This window comes from Schistocerca piceifrons, chromosome 4 (assembly GCF_021461385.2).
Source record: "Schistocerca piceifrons isolate TAMUIC-IGC-003096 chromosome 4, iqSchPice1.1, whole genome shotgun sequence".
Classification (NCBI taxonomy): domain Eukaryota; kingdom Metazoa; phylum Arthropoda; class Insecta; order Orthoptera; family Acrididae; genus Schistocerca; species Schistocerca piceifrons.
Window position 1 is genome coordinate 39,208,667 of NC_060141.1, and position 19,443 is coordinate 39,228,109.

General features: G+C 38.8%; 1 protein-coding gene across 1 annotated transcript in view; it reads left to right on the forward strand.

Annotated features, from left to right (window-relative positions):
- LOC124795577 (titin) overlaps positions 1-19,443 on the forward strand; it is a 529,084-nt gene that overhangs the window by 351,311 nt on the left and 158,330 nt on the right. Inside the window, exon 94 of the mRNA XM_047259648.1 lies at positions 4,378-17,337. Within this exon, the coding sequence (XP_047115604.1) occupies positions 4,378-17,337 (12,960 nt within the window). The remainder of the gene's footprint in view (positions 1-4,377; positions 17,338-19,443) is intronic.

The following is a 19,443-nucleotide window of genomic DNA, read 5'->3' on the forward strand; positions in this document are numbered from 1 at the left end:
TAATCCCCAATAGCCACTTTAAATTGATAAGATTCATTCTTACACATGTAGTATTCAAATAGTTTGAAAGTACTCTAATTTTGAGACACAAAGTTTTGTTATGTACAATGCGCCAGATGGTATCTCATTTTTGCATTGCAGAACTGCTTTTTGCTTAACTTTCAGTACTAACAGACAAATTTAAGATAAGGTTCTTGTTAAATGCTGTCACATAAATGGTTTTATTACATTTTAACACAAGTAAAAGAACATATTTTTCACAACCATATATTTATTTCTTATTCTGTTTCTGAATTCTTATGCTGCATTTCTTTGCAATGTCTAATATTTATTTCTTCTTTTCATAGCTCTGAAGTAACACAATGCAAAAGTAAATTATGTAAATTAGATATGAGGCACTGCAACTAAATCGTGATTTATATTTTTTTGTAATAATTGTACTTCTGTGTTATCTGTATCTTGAGTTTGAAATAATTTTTAGATTTTAAGCTTTGATTTTATATTTGTTTCTGGTTTGACCTCCATAACATCCAATTCTTCAAATCTGTCTTACATATTCAGCTCAAAAATACACAGTCATATTTTACAAGTTCTATTAGTCTACAGTAACATTCGTATTGTGTTTGCTTCTTTCTTCATTGTACTTTTCTTTGCTGAATTTCAAAACACTGGCCTGCATTATGATTAGCTACAATTGACACAAGGGTGAGTATAGCTATATAAATTCTATTGCTTTTTAGTTTGAAAGAATCTATGATGTCATTGCATACTTTTCAAATAAATAAATATCTTTTGTAGCTTTCCTCTGGTTGCAGGCCCATTAACACAGATTGCTGCTTTGCACTAGATTATGTGCAACCTTCTTCATTTGTTTGTTGTCCTTCGTGAATCCACCTCCTACTGTCCAATCCTCCCCCCTCCCCCCACCCTCTCCCAAAAAAAAAAAAAAAAAAAAAAAAAAAAAAAAAAAAAAAAAAAAAAAAATGGACAATACAATATCGATTAAGGCAACAAAGATACTAACTTACCAGTTATAGTGGAGATCTTAACTAGATCAACAGAAATACTTTAAACTTCCTTGCAGATTAAAACTGTGTGCCGGACTGAGACTCGAACTTGGGACATATGCCTTTCGCGGGCAAGTGCTCTACCAACTGAGCTACCCAAGCACGACTCATGCCCTGCCCTCACAGCTTTACTTCTGCTAGTACTTCATCTCCTACCTTCCTAGAGCACTTGTCCGCGAAAGGCAAAGGTTCCGAGTTTGAGTCTCGGTCCGGCATACAGTTTTAATCTGACATGAAGTTTCATATCAGCGCACGCTTTGCTGCAGAGTGAAAATCTCATTCTAGAAAAACTTTAGCTAAATCATTAACTTTAAGTCTTCAGATATGACAGTTCCTATGGGAGATTAAGGATGGTGTAAAAATTGCAGAGAGAAGTACAAGTTGCTCAGAATAGTCAGCAGAAGGTAGAAAGTATGACAAGGGTGAGACTAATTGGAAACTATATCAGTGCTCTGTCAGCAGTGAAGACGTGCCCTTGGGAATTTCAGTCCTATTCTTCTCTGATCACAATCAGTTAATATTTTTTGCATCCCTTTGTTGCTCTTTGCTATAGTGGCAGAGACTCTTGGATAGAGTAACTTGTTTAGCACACCCCAAAGATATTCCTTTCTTGTCTTTCCTCTCTCTTTCTCAAAACCTTAACAGTCTTCTCCGTAACACCAAAAGCCAATGTTAAAATTGTTTGGTACGTCTGTTGTCTTTCATAATCTTCAACTCTGCAGGTTGAAGATTCAGATTTTGTGACACAGTTAGTCCCAGAACAAGCTTCATGTTTCCATTTTAATAGAAATTTAAAAATAAAATATTTTCCGTGCACATATTTACCTAAAACAATAAGAACATCAACTATAACCAATGCTGTAACACTTTGTTAGTCTGTGCTTATGTAGCTACACACAAATTGACATTGCAGTTTGAAATTTTATAAACAACTTTTTTCATTTGCTTTAATGCAGACTTTTGCTTTGCTTTCAGCTTTGGTGCAGCTCACAGTTTTTCTTGGTAGCAATCTGTCCTGTGATTACTTCTTGTGACTCTAACGTGAGTGTAGTACTTTATGCTTTGCACTAAACATCTTCACGAACTGTCTGCACACAATTAGATTTCTAAGTACTTCATCTTTGGCTTGATTCATGCTTTTAATTACAACTATATAGTAATCAAGTCTTCTTAGTCTGTCTGCTTGTGTCTCTGTCTTTATCTCTGTGTGTGTGTGTGTGTGTGTGTGTGTGTGGTGGGGTGGAGGTGGGGGGGCAAGGATGTATGTTGAATGTAAATGGACACACTGAGCCCCCTCCCCACACATAGATGCACCCGCACGCACACACATACACAAACACACACACACACACACACACACACACACACACATTCACACAAACACAAACACATTTTAATCAATTGTTACATACTCTCTTTACAACTCTTACTATGCCTGTGCTTTTGGTGTTATTTTTTGCAGAAACTTTCTTCACAGACTTTGCTGTTTCTATCTTTATTACTTCTGCCTTACATGCTAAATATTGAATGTATGCTGGTTAGATAAAGGCTGAAGATAATACTTGTTAATGTATGAGGAAGTTTTTATGTTTACCTTACCTCTTCTAAATTAAGATAATAGGGTATTTTTGCAGCAATTAATAAAATTGTATGAGACAGACCTGCTGATATTGTTTTATATTGGAACTATTCGTAAAATATGAAAGCATATGTTTATGTTACCTCATCTTATCCCTTTCCTCGTTTTCCCAAAACTAGAAGCAATAGTGGCAGATCGTGTATTCTCCAAGCATAAGAAAATTTGTCTTAAGGCCATGTTGCTTGTAGACCTTCATTCAGAAGCCATTGATGATTAAAAAAAACAGACTTATTACACTATTCTGCCTTGCATTATATTCAGCAATGGCATAACACCCATAATCTACAGTATTGACAACAACAGGTTAAAGCAGGTTAATACCATGCATAATAGTTTCCAGCAACACAAATTTGTCTTCATCAGTGGAAATGAACACATCGTTGTCGATAACTGAGCATGCAGAAATTGACGCCCATTTAAGAAAACCTGGTCAGTGAATTAACTTGGATTTGTCATGGCATATCAATGAATGACCCAGTTGCTTTGCACCATGTCTCACATAGACACTGTCCTTTACTATGCTGGACCACTGTTTAATTAGTGGCTATGTCATTATGTTCTGTTTCTGTCACAATGTAACACAATGAAAATCCAGTGGCATCCAAACCAGTACTAAAGCCTCCTGTAGATCATGCACCTGATAACACAATATGTTCTTCAAGTTTATTCTCTTCACAGATAACATTGGAATTCAGTAACAAATTGCATTCCTGATAAAAAAAAGTACTGATAACTTCATACATAATCTCTCCGATTGTATTCATATGTCATCTATGTACTGACTCTAAAACTACATCTATATGTTTAACGTTTATTTACCTGTCTGTTTGTATGATTTTCTGCTTCATGTTTTCTTTCTAGGAAAGACATATTCTCTATCTCTTGATTTGCGATAAAAGCACCCTCAAATAACCCCTATTCATTGTAAATTGTTGGGCATGGTGATTAAGGCACTGGACTTGTGTTAAGAAGGAATAGGATTCAAATTGCTTTTTTCTATGATTTCCTCAAATCAGCTAAGGCAAATGCTGGAATAGCTGCTGTGAAAATGAGTTGTTTTGCTTTACCATCCTAATCCTATTCAAGCTTCCATTCTGTCTCTCATGATCTTATTCTTAACATGAATGTAAATCATAAGCATATTTCCACTTCTTTTCTGCGTTATTGTTCTACTTCAGCTCTTTTTATAATTTGTTTCTCACATAGATTTGTTTCCTGCTGCTCATTATTTTGTACCAGCATACATTCTATATTCTGTATTGCTTCATAATTTTATGTATTCAGTTAACGGGAGTGTATTAATAGCTTGATAAATTATGATAATGTAGCCCCATACGTGTTGCACATTTTTCTGTATTTTTCCTGAAATGACTTCTAGCTTTACTGCTTGCCATCATTTGCATGCCATTAACTACTTATTGCTCATGAGACATGGAATATTGAAACAAAAATTGTAACCAGGCATCCAGTACAATATAAATAGCATTGTGTTCTTTTGGCCAGACACCAGATTGCAAGCTTAGAAAAATTTAAGATTGATATTTACTGTATAAAATAAAGTATTTCAATCTTAATTTGTATATTATACTGGAAACTGGTTCTTTAACAGCTACATGTGCTATTCACCGTGCAATATACACAAAGTGACACAATAACATTGACACTTCACAGAAACTCTTGAAGAGATAGACCATGAACGGCGCACAGCATCCAGGACTGCTGCAGAAAAACCACAACCTCATGAACGACTAATACCTATAGAGGTGGAAAGGGATGAGGGGGTACTGATTACAGAATTACCTACTGACCACCAAATTACAATAACTGAGCCCTCTCTTGCTATTGTTACTCAACCAGCTGAAGAACTCGGTGTGCAGAAGACAAGAGCTGAAGAAGAAGATAAAAAATTTGAGGAGGATGAAGAACTAATTATAATTGAAGAAAGAAAGGGGGAGGGTATCAGAAGCCAGCGGAGAAAGAAGGTCATCAGACAGAAATCCGAGGAAGAGGTTGAGGTGGAAATACAGGTGGTAGGTGGCGAGAAAAGAAAGGTGAAGAAAATAATAAAAGCTACTCAACCAGACACATCTGAAGAAATGATTGATGAGGAATATTTGCAGGAAATAAAACCATTTGAGAAAGCTGTGCAGAAAGCTTTGCCCCTTTTAAGTACAAAACAAGTGTCAGAGACTGTACCGTCTGTGCATATTACGGAACTACAGACAGGAGTTGAGGATCGTGGTGAGCATGTAAAAGTGAACATGTTGACTCTAAGTGCAGTATCTGGAGAACAAGTGCTTGTGGAAGAACATGAAGTTCCCACAAAATCAGCAAAATTTGAGGGTATAAAAGCATCTCAGCGATTTGACACAATTGAACCTTATACTGTTACGGAAGCAGATGTGCATACTCGTGCACGAGAATTCTCTGATGTGTTCCAGCCACAGTCATTTGAGGCTAGTGTAGCTATTATTCCACGAGAAGGTGTAGTTGTAAGTGAGATGACTGTGCGTGCTGGAACTGGTGAGTTGGTGGAATTGGCTGAAGGACAACAGAAGCAGGCAACCATTGGTTTAACACTGCAAGAAGCAACCAGTGTAAGTGAGACTGAAATTTCAGTAAAAGAAGGTGACTTCACAGATCTCAGAAAACCTCAACAGAGGCAAGCAGAACATATTTTCTTACCAAATGAAGGAATATCTGTATTAGAAGTAACAGAGGGTACTTCTGAGAATGTTCTTCAGATTACCTCAAAGCCACTTCCTGTGAAACCTCGTGTTCAGGTACCATCTGCAGAACCATTGCTGGTTAGTGAGGTGTTTCCTGAGATGAAACCAGGAAAATATCTGCCAGAATCATTTGTAGCAACAGAAATGGCAAGTAAAAGTGTAGTGGCTCAACATGGAATCTCAGCTCTAGAAATGCATGCACCAGAGAAGGAAGGTGAGTATGTGTCAGATCGTCTCCCGCCATCACAGATAGCTGGATCAGAAATTACTCCAGGAGAGGCATTACAGGTTTCACAGTCAGATGTGCAGGAAGCTGAAGCCCCATTGGCTGCAAAACAACAGCCAGAGACTGCCACAGCAGAAGAAGATGTTACTCTTATGCGAGGTATTACTGTAAGCACTGTGGAAGCACAGCTGCAAGAGAAGGCCTTCAGGAGTGATGAGCATGATGCCAAAAAAGCAGGTGTCTTGTTTATGGAGAACGAATCTATACAGGCAGCATTCATGACAGCAGTAGAAAGAGAGGCAGAACTTGCTCCAGAGGAGAAACCAGCTGAAAAAACTGCAGAACCTGTTCTCTCTTGTTTGGAAGCTGCTGATGTATCTGAATCTCTTGTGCAGGAAGTGGAAGGTGAGCTTCTTGCAGACAAGTCACCACTAAAAGTTCAAGCTGAAGCTAGTGTCAGGCCGGAAGAACCACTTTCCATATTGGAGGTTTGCGCAGGACACGCATCTGCTGAGCTGTCAGAGAGCTTAAGATATCGCACTGATGAAGCAGTGTCTGTATTTGAAACAACAGAAGCTAAGCAAGTATCAGTGATACTTGCACAAGAAAAAGAAAGTATGCTACCTGACCTTCAGAAACCTCTACCAGCTCAGGGTGAAAAATCATTTTCACCACAGACAGGTCTAACTGTTGTGCAGACAGTGGCAGAGGAGTCAGAAGGAATATTTTTGGCAGCTGAACTGCCAGAAAGTCATAGAGTGAAGACATCACCAACTCAGCCTTTTCAGTCAATTGTTATTGAAGAAACTCTTGCACAAGGACATGCAGGTCATATAGAAAGGGATACACCAGCATTAGGTATTGCTAAAGCTGACAGAGAACTCCTTCGAGAGATGATTATAGAGGAGGCTATTACAGGTGAAGGTCTGCAGTCGTACAAGGAAGCAATGAAACCAGATAGTAAACAAGCAGGCATTACAGTTCTACAAGAAGAGAGCTTAACTGTTACTGAGGTGGTTACAGAAGACAAAGAAGCTGGGTATACAAAGCCCACAATGCCAACTGAATGCTTTGCTCTTCCAGAAATAAAAGGCCAAAAGGTGGCAATCATGACAGAAGTGAGACCAGATATCTCTGCTGTACCATTATCTAGTGAATATCCAACAAGAGAAACTGCTAAACCTGATCAGATTCCACTTGAAAGCCTTCTTGTGACACTTGCACAAATGGTTGAGAAAGAAGGTGAGTTGTCCAAAGATATAAAGCCAGATATAAAGAGTGCAACAGTTGATTTAACAGAGAGACATTCAGAGATTAGTGTGACACAAGTAGTGGCACATGATAAAGAAAAAGAATATGTTACAGAACAGTCTCCTAAACAAATGACAGCCACAGCCAGTGTACCAGTTCATGAAGTGGCTATTAAGTCAGAGACATTGCCAGAGTTAAATGTTGGTGATCTTCCTGAGAGAGAACATGTCACAGGTAGAGCAAAGCCTGATAATGAACCACTGCAAGAACTTATAATCACAGAAACAGCTATTACTGAAGTTGAGAGACAACTTAAAGAAGGTGTGAAGCCGGAGAAAAGGACTGCAGATGTAGCCATTGATGTAGGTGAAGGAATATCAATTACAGAAATTGTCGCTGACCATAAAGAGGCTATCCTTGAATCTCTAGAAATGCCAAAACAGAGGCAGGCCACTCTCAATATCCGTAGCCAAGAAGTTGCTCAGAAGGAGGAAGTGGTGATGGATTATGTCACTGGTGAATGGAAGAGGCAGTCACCAGTTAAGGAAAGTGCTCACCCAGAACAGGATGCACTGGAATGTGCTGTGTTACTACAGCCACATATTGGTGAAAGGGAAGGTCTTTATAGTGCAGATATTAAGCCAGATGAAAAAACAGCTAACATTACCTTTGAAGAAGGTCAGATACTAAGTGTCACAGAAGTTTTGCCTGATGACAAAGAAAAACCACTTGAAATTCCGGAAGCTCCAAACAGATATAAAGCAACAGCAGACTTCCGAACTCAAGAAGTTGCAGTGAAGTCTGAAATAATAGCTGGGTTAAATGTCACAGAAATAACACATGTAGAGCCATCAACAGCAGAAGCCACTAAAGACCAGGTTCCATATCAGAGTTTTATTCTTTGTGAGACTCTGACAGGAGAAAAGGAATCTGAGTATCAGCCATTAATTATGCCTGATTCCAAAGTAGCAGATACTGTTATCTTGGAAGAAGAGGGACTTACTGTAAATCAGGTAACTACTGGAGATGTGGAGACAACATTTTCTTCACCAGAGAAGCCAGAAGGAAAGAAAGCATTTCCATCTGTAATAGGGCAAGAAATTGCTGAGAAAACAGCGGTTTGGATTGAAAGTAGTGTGGGTAAGTTACCATACGAAGAGCCCCAGTGTGTACAAGCTTTAGCGGAACAATTGCCACATCATAGTTTGATTCAGTCAGAAATGGCTCCTGTGGAATGTGAAGGTGTATACTCAGTGGGCGTACAGCCAGATAGTAAGAGTGCAGAGGTTGTAATTGATGAAGCAAAAATGTTAGCCATTACGGAAGTCATCACACAAGACAAGGAAGGGCATTATGAAGCTCCCATCAAACCAGATGGCAAGTTTGCAAAACCTGGTGTATTGGGACAGGAAGTAGCTCAGAAGATAGAGGTAGTGACAGAATCAAGAACTGGTGAAATACTTTTAGAGACTCCAGTCAAAGTACAAGCCACATCTGAACAATTGACATTTGAGAGTCTACAGCAGGCAGAAGCAACTGTGCAAGAACGAGAAGGAGAATTTAAAGAGAAACTGAAATACGATATGCTACATGCAAATCTGGAATTTGAACAGGGTAAGAGTTTGACCATTACTGAAATATTGGCACAAGATAGAGAAGAAATAATTGCAACTGTGGAAAAGCCAAAGGAAAGAAAGGCAAAGACAGATATCAGTGGCAAAGAAGTGGCAGAAAAGACTGAAATTGTACCTGAATTTGGAATGGGGAAACTAGAGGAAGAAAAAACTTCACCGGCTCAAGCAAAGAAGGCTCATTTGCCCTTCGAAAGTGTTATTAAAATGGAAGTAAGCATAAGAGAGTGTGAGGAACCCTTGAAGGGTGATATTAAGCCCATAGCCAAACTTGCTGAAATTGTATTTGAAGAAGGTCAGCCACTACAAGTTACTTCAATGGTGACAGGAGACAGAGAAAGTGAATATGTAACTCCTGAAAAGCCAAGTGGCAAAGTGGCTCATTCAGAAGTTCTCACTCATGAAGTTGCAGAGAAATCTGAAATAGTTCCAGGTTTGAATATCAGGGAACTGGTTCAGGAGGAACCTCTCAAAGTAAAAGCAAACACTGAACAGGCACCATTTGAAAGTGTAATGCAGATACAAGCTCTTATTCAAGAAAGTGAAGGGACATTTGAAAAGGGTGAACTTCCTGCTTTTAGAAAGGCAGGATTAAATTTTGAAGCAGAACAATCTCTCACTATTTCAGAGGTCACACTTGGCGATAAGGAACTTCTTTATACTGCACCTCAATTACCCAAAGAAAGACAAGCACAGCCAGACATAACCGAAAGCCAGGAGGTGGCAGAACAAAGTCAGGTGCTCACAGAAATAGCGGTTGGTCAAATTGAAGCAATAGTCCCAGTGTCAGAAACAGCTAAACTGGGACATGACGTTCTTCAAAGTGTTATGGTCTATGAGAGTCAAACTCATGAAAATGAATCTGAGTTTGTCAAAAAACAATTACCAGTGACAAAAAAGGCTGATGTCTTCATAGAAAAGGGAAGGAAGGCACAAACTGTTACAGAAGTAATTGCAGATCTCAAGGAGGGAACTGTGAAAGAACTAGAGATACCAACAGGAAAGAAAGCACGCCCTGATATTCTTGGCCATGAGATAGCAGAAAAGGCTGAAGTTGTAACACATCTTTCTGTTGGTGATGTCATGGAACACAAAGTTCATAGGACTTTTGCATCATTGGAACAAGTTCCATTTGAGGGCATTGTTCAATCTGAAGCTGTAGTCCGTGAGAAAGAAAATACCTTTATCTCTGATTTAAAAATGGTCACTGCAAGTGCAGAGACAATGTTTGAGGAAGGTAAAAGTGTCACTATCTGCCAAGTTATACCAGAAGACAAGGAGGATGATTTTGTGGCAGCACAAAAGCCCAAAACTCGAATAGCTCAACCAGAAATAGAGGCCCATGAAATAGCTGAAAAATCTGAGGTTATACCAGAAACAGGAGTTTCAGAACTTTCATTTCAGGTCCCAAAACATGCACAAGCTAAACCAGAGTCATTATTATTTGAAGGCCTGGTTCAGTCAGAAGTTGCTGTCCGAGAAAGTGAGATAGATTTTGATGGCAAATTAAAATTAGATAAGAGGACTGTAGATGTTTCATTTGAGGAAGGCAGTAGTGTCACAATAATGGAGGTTATTCCAGATGACAAAGAAGCCCAGTATTTGTCTCCTATGGCACCTGAATCTAAAGTAGCTCTACCACACATATCTGGGCATCAGATAGCAGAGAAATCAGAGGTATTACCAGAACTTAGCCTTGGACCTGTTGATGTGAGACCTACACAGAAAATACAGGCTGATGTTCAACAGATTCCATTTGAAGGTATTGTTCAGTCTGAAGCAATTATCCGTGAGAAGGAAGACGTCTTTAAATCAAGTGTGAAGAAAGTGTCGGCCACTGCAGAGAGGAAATTTGAGGAGGGCAGAAGTGTTACTGTAAGCCAAATCGTAGCAGAAGACAAGGAAGGCGACTATGTAATTACTGAGAAACCCAAAGCCCAAATGGCTGAACCAGATGTCCAAGTGCAGCAAGTTGCAGAGAAAACTGAGGTAATTACAGAAGTAGCAGCATCTGACCTCTCGGTTGAAAAACCTAAGAAGGCACAAGCTAAATCTGAATCCTTCTTGTTTGAAAGCTTAGTTCAGTCAGAAATTACTGTTCGTGAAAGTGAAATTGAATTTACTAGTCAATTTAAAGAAGATAAGAAGAAAGTGGATGTATCATTTGAAGAAGGTAGAGGTGTGACAATAACAGAAGTAGTTCCAGATGACAGAGAATCTCAGTACATCTCTCCTACAGCACCAGAGAGTAAAGTAGCCTTACCAAACATATCTGGACATGAGATAGCAGAGAAATCGGAGGTATTAGCAGAACTTAGCCTTGGACCTGTTGATGTGAAACCTACACAGAAAATACAGGCTGATGTTCAGCAGATTCCATTTGAAAGTATTGTACAGTCTGAAGCAATTATCCGTGAGAAGGAAGACGTCTTTAAGTCAAGTGTAAAGAAAGTGTCTGCCACTGCAGAGAGGAAATTTGAGGAAGGCAGGAGTGTTACTGTAAGTGAAATCATAGCAGAAGACAAGGAAGGTGACTATGTTATCACTGAGAAACCCAAAGCCCAAATGGCTGAACCAGACATCCAAGTACAGCAAGTCGCTGAAAAAACTGAAGTGATTACAGAAGTGGCAGCGTCTGAGCTCTCAGTTGAGAAACCTAAGAAGGCACAAGCTAAATCTGAATCCTTCTTGTTTGAAAGCTTAGTTCAGTCAGAAATTACTGTTCGTGAAAATGAAATTGAATTTACTAGTCAATTTAAAGAAGATAAGAAGAAAGTGGATGTATCATTTGAAGAAGGTAGAGGTGTGACAATAACAGAAGTAGTTCCAGATGACAGAGAATCTCAGTACATCTCTCCTACAGCACCAGAGAGTAAAGTAGCCTTACCAAACATATCTGGACATGAGATAGCAGAGAAATCGGAGGTATTAGCAGAACTTAGCCTTGGACCTGTTGATGTGAAACCTACACAGAAAATACAGGCTGATGTTCAGCAGATTCCATTTGAAAGTATTGTACAGTCTGAAGCAATTATCCGTGAGAAGGAAGACGTCTTTAAGTCAAGTGTAAAGAAAGTGTCTGCCACTGCAGAGAGGAAATTTGAGGAAGGCAGGAGTGTTACTGTAAGTGAAATCATAGCAGAAGACAAGGAAAGTGACTATGTAATTACTGAAAAACCCAAAGCCCAAATGGCTGAACCAGATGTCCAAGTACAACAAGTTGCAGAAAAAACTGAAGTCATTACAGAAATAGCAACTTCTGACCTTTCTGTCGAAAAACCTATGAAGGCTCAAGTTAAATCCAAATCCATCTTGTTTGAAAGCTTAGTTCAGTCGGAAGTTACTGTTCGTGAAAGTGAAATTGAATTTAGTAGCCAATTTAAAGAAGACAGGAAGAATGTGGATGTGTCATTTGAAGAAGGCAGAGGTGTGACAATAACAGAAGTAGTTCCAGATGACAGAGAATCTCAGTACATCTCTCCTACAGCACCAGAGAGTAAAGTAGCCCTACCAAACATATCTGGACATGAGATAGCAGAGAAATCAGAAGTATTAACAGAACTTAGCCTTGGTCCTGTTGATGTGAGCCCTGCACAGAAAATACAGGCTAATGTTCAACAAATTCCATTTGAAGGTATTGTTCAGTCTGAAGCAATTATCCGGGAGAAGGAAGAAATCTTTAAGTCAGGCATGAAGAAAGTGTCTGCCACTGCAGAGAGAAAATTTGAAGAAGGCAGATGTGTTACTGTAAGTGAAATCATAGCAGAAGACAAGGAAGGCGACTATGTAATTACTGAAAAACCCAAAGCCCAAATGGCCGAACCAGACGTCCAAGTGCAGCAAGTTGCAGAGAAAACTGAGGTAATTACAGAAGTAGCAGCATCTGACCTCTCGGTTGAAAAACCTAAGAAGGCACAAGCTAAATCTGAGTCCTTCTTGTTTGAAAGCTTAGTTCAGTCAGAAATTACTGTTCGTGAAAGTGAAATTGAATTTACTAGTCAATTTAAAGAAGATAAGAAGAATGTGGATGTATCATTTGAAGAAGGTAGAGGTGTGACAATAACAGAAGTAGTTCCAGATGACAGAGAATCTCAGTACATCTCTCCTACAGCGCCAGAGAGTAAAGTAGCCCTACCAAACATATCTGGACATGAGATAGCAGAGAAATCAGAGGTGTTAACAGAACTTAGCCTTGGACCTGTTGATGTGAAACCTACACAGAAAATACAGGCTGATGTTCAGCAGATTCCTTTTGAAGGTATTGTTCAGTCTGTAGCAATTATCCGTGAGAAGGAAGACGTCTTTAAGTCAAGTATAAAGAAAGTGTCTGCCACTGCAGAGAGGAAATTTGAGGAAGGCAGGAGTGTTACTGTAAGTGAAATCATAGCAGAAGACAAGGAAAGTGACTATGTAGTCATGGAAAAACCTAAACCCCAGGTAGCTGAAGCTGAAGTTGGAGTGCAACAAGTCGCTGAGAAATCTGAAGTATTTACGGAAGTGGCAGCATCTGATCTCTCAGTTGAAAAACCAAAGCATGTACAAGCTACAGCTGAACAATTGTTGTTTGAAAGCTTAGTTCAGTCAGAAATTACCATCCGTGAAAGTGAATCTGATTTTGTGAGTCAGCTCAGAGAAGACAAGAAGAGAGTCAAAGTATTGTTTGAAGAAGGGCAAGGTGTGGCAATAACAGAAGTAGTGCCAGATGACAAGGAGTCTCAGTATATCACTCCTGGGGCACCAGAGACTAAAGTTGCTCTGCCAAATGTGTCTGGGCAGGAGGTTGCACAGAAATCACAGGTGTTTCCTGAGATGTCTCTTGGTGAAGTAAAAGTGAAGGCCCCCCAAGAACTTCAAATCACCATTGATCAAGTTCCCTTTGAAAGCATAATACAGTCAGAAGCTTTAGTGAGTGAAAGAGAGGAGCATTTCCAGTATGATTCTAAAATGATATCAGCAAGTGCAAAGAGTGTGTTTATTGAAGGTAAGAGCATAACTGTGTCTCAGGTAGTTCCTGAGGATAAGGAAATTGTGTGTGTTGTAGAAGACAGACCTAAGGAACAGAAGGCTGTAGTAGATATTCGTGGACAAGAAATAGCTGAGAAGTCTGAAGTTGTAGCTGGTACAGGAATACGTGAGTTTTCTGTGGGTTTGCCTAAACTTGTACAAGCTCAGCCAGAAGCTATTCTTCATGAAGGACTAGTACAAACAGAGGCTGCTGTTCAAGAAAATGAACAGACATTTGAGGGGAAATTTGTACCTGATTCTAGAAGTGCAGGTATGACATTTGAAGAAGAAAGAGGTGTTACTATTACTGAAGTCATTCCTGAACATAAGGAAGAAATATATACTGCACCCGATTTTCCTGAAACCAAACTTGCCCTGCCAGATGTAACGCCAACAGAAGTAGCACAGAAGCTTGAGATTTGTGCAGATATTTCTCTAGGAGGAATTGATGTCAGACCAGTGCAGAAACTTCAGGTGAGCCCAAGGCAACTTCCTTTTGAAAGTTTGATGCAATCAGAACCAATTATTCGTGAAAAGGAAGGAGAATTTGCATCTGGTGTAACTGCTGTTACAGTAACTGCAGAGAGGAGTTTTGAAGAAGAGAGAAGTTTAACAATTAGTCAAATTATCACAAGTGATAGAGAAGTGGATTATACGGTAGAACAGCAGCCAAAGCAACTTATAGCTGAGGCATCTGTGTGTGGTACTGAAGTGGCACAGAAATCTGAAGTCATGACACATGTTAGCGTAAATGAATTTGATGTAACTATCCCAAAAACTGCACAGGCTCAACCACATTCTGTACCTTTTGAAGGAATTTTACAAACAGAGGCTATAGTACGAGAAAAGGAACAAGACTTTGTAGGATTAGAACACCTGAAGGAAAGCAGCAGGTGTGCAGACATTGCATTTGAAGAAGGAAGTGGAATTACCATTACAGAAATTTTTGAGCAACATAAAGAAGGCCAATATGTAACACCTACTCTTCCAGATTTCAAGTCAATAAAGCCAAATATTGATACAAAAGAGGTAGCTGAAAAATCTGAAGTTTTCACTGAAACATGTGTTGGGGAAGTTGAAGTGAAACCAGTCAAGAAACTAAAAATTAGTTTTGACCAAACACCATTTGAAAGCATTATTCAGTCACAGGCAATTGTTAGTGAAAAAGAAGGAGAATTCCATGCTGATGTGAAAAAAGTAATGGTAAGTGCAGAAAAAGGCTTCGAAGAGGGCAGAAGTGTTACTATCACAGAAGTTGTTACTGAAGATAAGGAAGCCGACTATGTAGCTACAAAACTGCCAAAACCTCAAACTGCACAAACAGAAATTCGTGGACAGGAGATTGCTGAGAAATCTGAAATTGTCACTCAGTTTGGTACAGCTGAGTTGCATACAGATGTACCAACCACTGCACAGGCCTTCCCAGAATCATTTCCTCTTCAGAGTCTTATCCAGACTGAAGCAGTTGTTCAGGACAGAGAAAGTGACTTTGTGGATCAATCTAGACCAGATTCCAAGAGTGCAGCTATAGTATTTGAGGAAGGACAGGTTGCATCAGTAACACAGGTGGTTCCGGAAGATAAAGAAAGCGAATATTTTGCTCCAGAGGTAATTGAAACAAAAACTGCACAACCCAACATCTCAGGTAAAGAAGTGGCTCAGAAGTCTGAAGTATTGACAGAATTATGTCTGGGAGAAGTTGAAATTAAATCTGCACAGCAAGTACAGAGTAAAGTGGAACAAATTACATTTGAAAGTATCATGCAGTCAGAAGCATTAGTTCAAGAAAAGGAACAAGAACAGGACTTGCGTCTAGATATAAGATCATCTCTGAAGAGAGCTGAGACAAGCTTCACTGAAGGAAAGAGCATTACTGTCACACAAATAATTCTGGAAGATAAGGAAGAAGACTATTCAATTGGAAAAAAGCCAGAAGAGCATGCTGTTGTACCTGAAATTGAAAGTAGAGAAATTGCAGAGAAATCTGTAACTCTTAGTGAAATGAGTGTTGGAGAACTCTCCATAGAAAAACCCAAATTGCTTAAGCTTCAGCCAGATTCCATACCTTGTGAAGGACTGTTACAAACAGAAGCTATTGTACAGGAAAAAGAAAGAGACTTTATTGGACACCTGAAACTAGACTCAAGGAATGCAGATGTTGCCTTTGAGGAAGGAAGAGGAATTTCAGTAACAGAAGTTGTTTCAGAAGATAAGGAAAGCCAATACATTGTTCCTGAAGCACCACTGAGTAAAGCAACACTTTCTGATATATCAAGAAAAGAAGTTTTACATACATCAGAAGTAATTCCTGACACTTGTCTTGCAGATTTCAAAGCACATCCTGCTCAGGAAATGCATGTTACAGTGGAACAAATTCCATATGAAAGTTTGATACAGACACAAACTGAAATTCAGGAAAGTGAAGTAGAATTTAGAAGATCTACTCAAATAACAGAAAAAAACGCTAAACCAAAGTTTGAAGAAAGAAGAAGTCTAAGTGTCCTTCAAGTGACAACACAACAGAAGGAAGGAAACATTGAGGTTTCTGAGTTTCCAAAATTTCAACACGCACTGCCTGATTTGATAAGCCAAGAATCTGTTCAGTTAAGTGAAGTAATTCCTGGAGTTTCTGTGGGAGATGTTAAGCAGGAAGCTGACGTGAAAGAAAAGGCCAAATACAGTCAGGATCTCACTGAAGGTGTTATTATATCTGAAGAACTTATACAAGAAAAGGAACATACTTTTGACAAGGTTTTCCAGCCTGAAACAAAAAGTGCAGATATTGAATTTGAGGAACAGAGAGCTACAGCTGTATCAGTTGTCATAGCAGAAGATAAAGAAGGTTTCTTTGTCTCTTCAGAAGCTCCAAAAACAGGTGTCGCCAGGCCAAAGATACCAGTTAAAGAAGTAGCAGAGAAAGTAGAAATTGTCACAGAACAGGACATTGCTGATCTAATTAGTGAGAAACCCATGGAAATGCATGCTAAGCCACAGCAGCAACCAATAGAAACTATATTACAAACAGAAGTACTTGTTAGGGAAAGGGAAGGAATGTTTTATGGTGACTCCAAACCAGATACTCAAAATGTTGAAGTCACATATGATGATGGGAAGAAGGGTATCATGGTCACCCAAGTTATTCCTGAAGATAAAGAGGGTATTTATCAAGAAAAAGATGTTCCAAAGAAGCAAACTGCTGTGCCGCAAGTACCAGAAAAAGAAGTTATTCAACAGTTGGAAGTCATTCCTGGCCACACAACAGAAGAAGCTTCCCTTCACATAATACCCACAAAAAGTAAAGCAACAACCGAACAGTTACCATATGAAAGTATCATTCAAAGTGAGACATCCTTGCAAGAAATGGAGGGGATTTTCAAGCCCACACTTAAGCCAGATATATCAAGTGCAGAGCTGAAATTCCAAGAGGGGCAAAGCGTCATGGTTACAGAAGTGATAGTGCAAGATAAAGAAGGTACAAAGGTTGTCACAAAAACTGTGAAAGAAGAGATTGCTCACAAAGATATTGTAGAACAAGAGGCAGCTTTCATGTCTGAAGTGCATCCAGAGAATGGAATAGGTAGACTAGATGTAGATATTCCCACCCCAATTGTGGCAAAAGAGTCTGCTCCCCAGGCACAACACAGCATAATGGTCACCGAACTACAGAGCACTGGTGAGGTTGAAGCTAAGCTGCCAGACCTCATCAAACCATCACCAAAGAGAGTCAGCATCTCCTTTGAAGAGGGAACCAATGTCATTGTAACAGAAGTGCAGCCAGAAGACAGAGAGGGTGAGTATCCAGGAACAACATGGCATCCCAAAATGAGAAAAATGTATATATTTAATAACTGTCCATTTATTGCTGGCACAGCTTCGTGGGGATACAGAAAAAAAACAACTGACATAGACACATGTAAAACAGAAACGTGTAAGGTCGAATGTGTAAGATCACAAAATGGTTTTTGTGCAAAGTATGTAATTAACTAGGACACGGACATTGTACTTGCCAGTAATTTGCCAAAGAAGCCAGGTAAGTTATAGTGTGGCCCCTTTTTTCATGCAACACAGGCAGCAATAGATGTTTGTTTATTTTTTCTTTTTTAAGTTATTGTACATTCATGTTAGTGTACTATAATTTGAAAATGATGTTCATGAAGCTGAAAATGGAGATCAACACACAGTGGAGACTAAAGGTAAGATGTTTAGAATTATAGACATAATATAGCAATTCTTAAGTTTATCTTAACATTTAACAAACTCCTCTGTTTGATTTGGCTGATGTCAAACCTTTGCAAATCAACATGATCCAATCAAATGGTGTATTCCAGCACTAATAATGTTTGGAAGTAGAATAAATGCTTATACACTATACAGTGAAAGTTTGCTTACGGTATGATGTGCCTGCCTTCATTCTCACAAAAACTACTGCTGATGGATACAACAACCTTTAACTGAAGATTTGTGTTCTGTGGAAAAGACGAGTTGGAAAATCGGAAACAATCAGAGTAGAGCTGTCATTAAGGCTGTGGTGTACCTGCTCTTAAAAGCCTGGTATCTTCCCACCCTATTATACTGTGGCCATAATTTGTGCAACCAAATCTTCCTCACGGTCTGTTGAGAGCCCTTAAACAATATCTTTCATTTGGTCCACAGCAGGAAAATTCACGAAACTACAGGTAACATCTCATTTAATTTTCGACTCTGTAGCTGAAAACCTAAAACTAAATTTGCTGTCAAATATATGGCAGAACATTTAATAGGAACTTGTGCTACACTCAGTACAAGAAGATTATCTTTATATTTAGGGCCAGGAAATGTTTAACCCAAGCAAACAAGTATGAAAAAGTCCTAACCCACAGTGATTGTAATTTGTTGGACTGACAAGGAAACGACCCCAGACACAGCAATATGATGTAGTTTGAGAAAACTACCACCTAAAGTGTTCTTAAAATGCATTCAATACAAAATTGATGGGATTGATACATAATTTAAAACTGAGTATATATGGGCCAGAAACAAGCGTTTCTGAGAAATAAAGAAAAGAACTATCACAGCTGCTGTGGCATATGTATAAGGTAAATACTTTTCAACGAAAGTGGTGCTGGTGGAATGATCAAAGCATGTGGCTGTCAAACAGGATTCATATATTTGATACCTACATGTATTATACAGTTTTTCTGTTTCATATGAATTTTTCTCTGCATTGAACAATGGAAACTCCAGGGTAGAATATCAACAATATAAGGAAAAGGATAGTTTGCTACTCACCATTAAGATGACACATTTCTGTCTGCACTGTCAGAGATGGTGGTCATATGTGTGTGAGGTGTTCTTGCTTGTGTGAATGAATGTGTGTGTGTTTCCTTTTCTGAAGAAGTCTTTGGCCAAAAGCTTAATGTGTAACAGTCTTTTTATTGTGCCTAACTGCAACTCAATGTGTCATCTTTATGGCGAACAGCAATCTATTTGTTTCCTTATATTGTTTCTCCGTATTAAAATTGGTTAGAATTGAATAGAAATTTATTGTCTCATAAAATATAGTTTCAAGTTATTGACTTCATGTACAGGAGATTTGTCAAAACACAAAACGTGGTTTACAGTTTTTCTTAAAATATCATTAATGTAATATAGGGTGATTGTTTTTAAAAAAAAATAACAAACTTTAATCCTAAGTAGTTGTTCTCTCTTTCTCAAATATTCAGATTGTGCTTCATGAGCCAGTGGGGATCGAGATATTACGTACAGTAATATCGAACACAACATTAAGTATTCACTCGTTTATAATGAATTAACTTTATTTTGATCATGTCAGTACAAACACATCCACTCGAATACAGAGTTCGAAACACACTGAGATCAGCAGTTTTCAAAGAAGTTTGTTCTCACAGATGAGGCG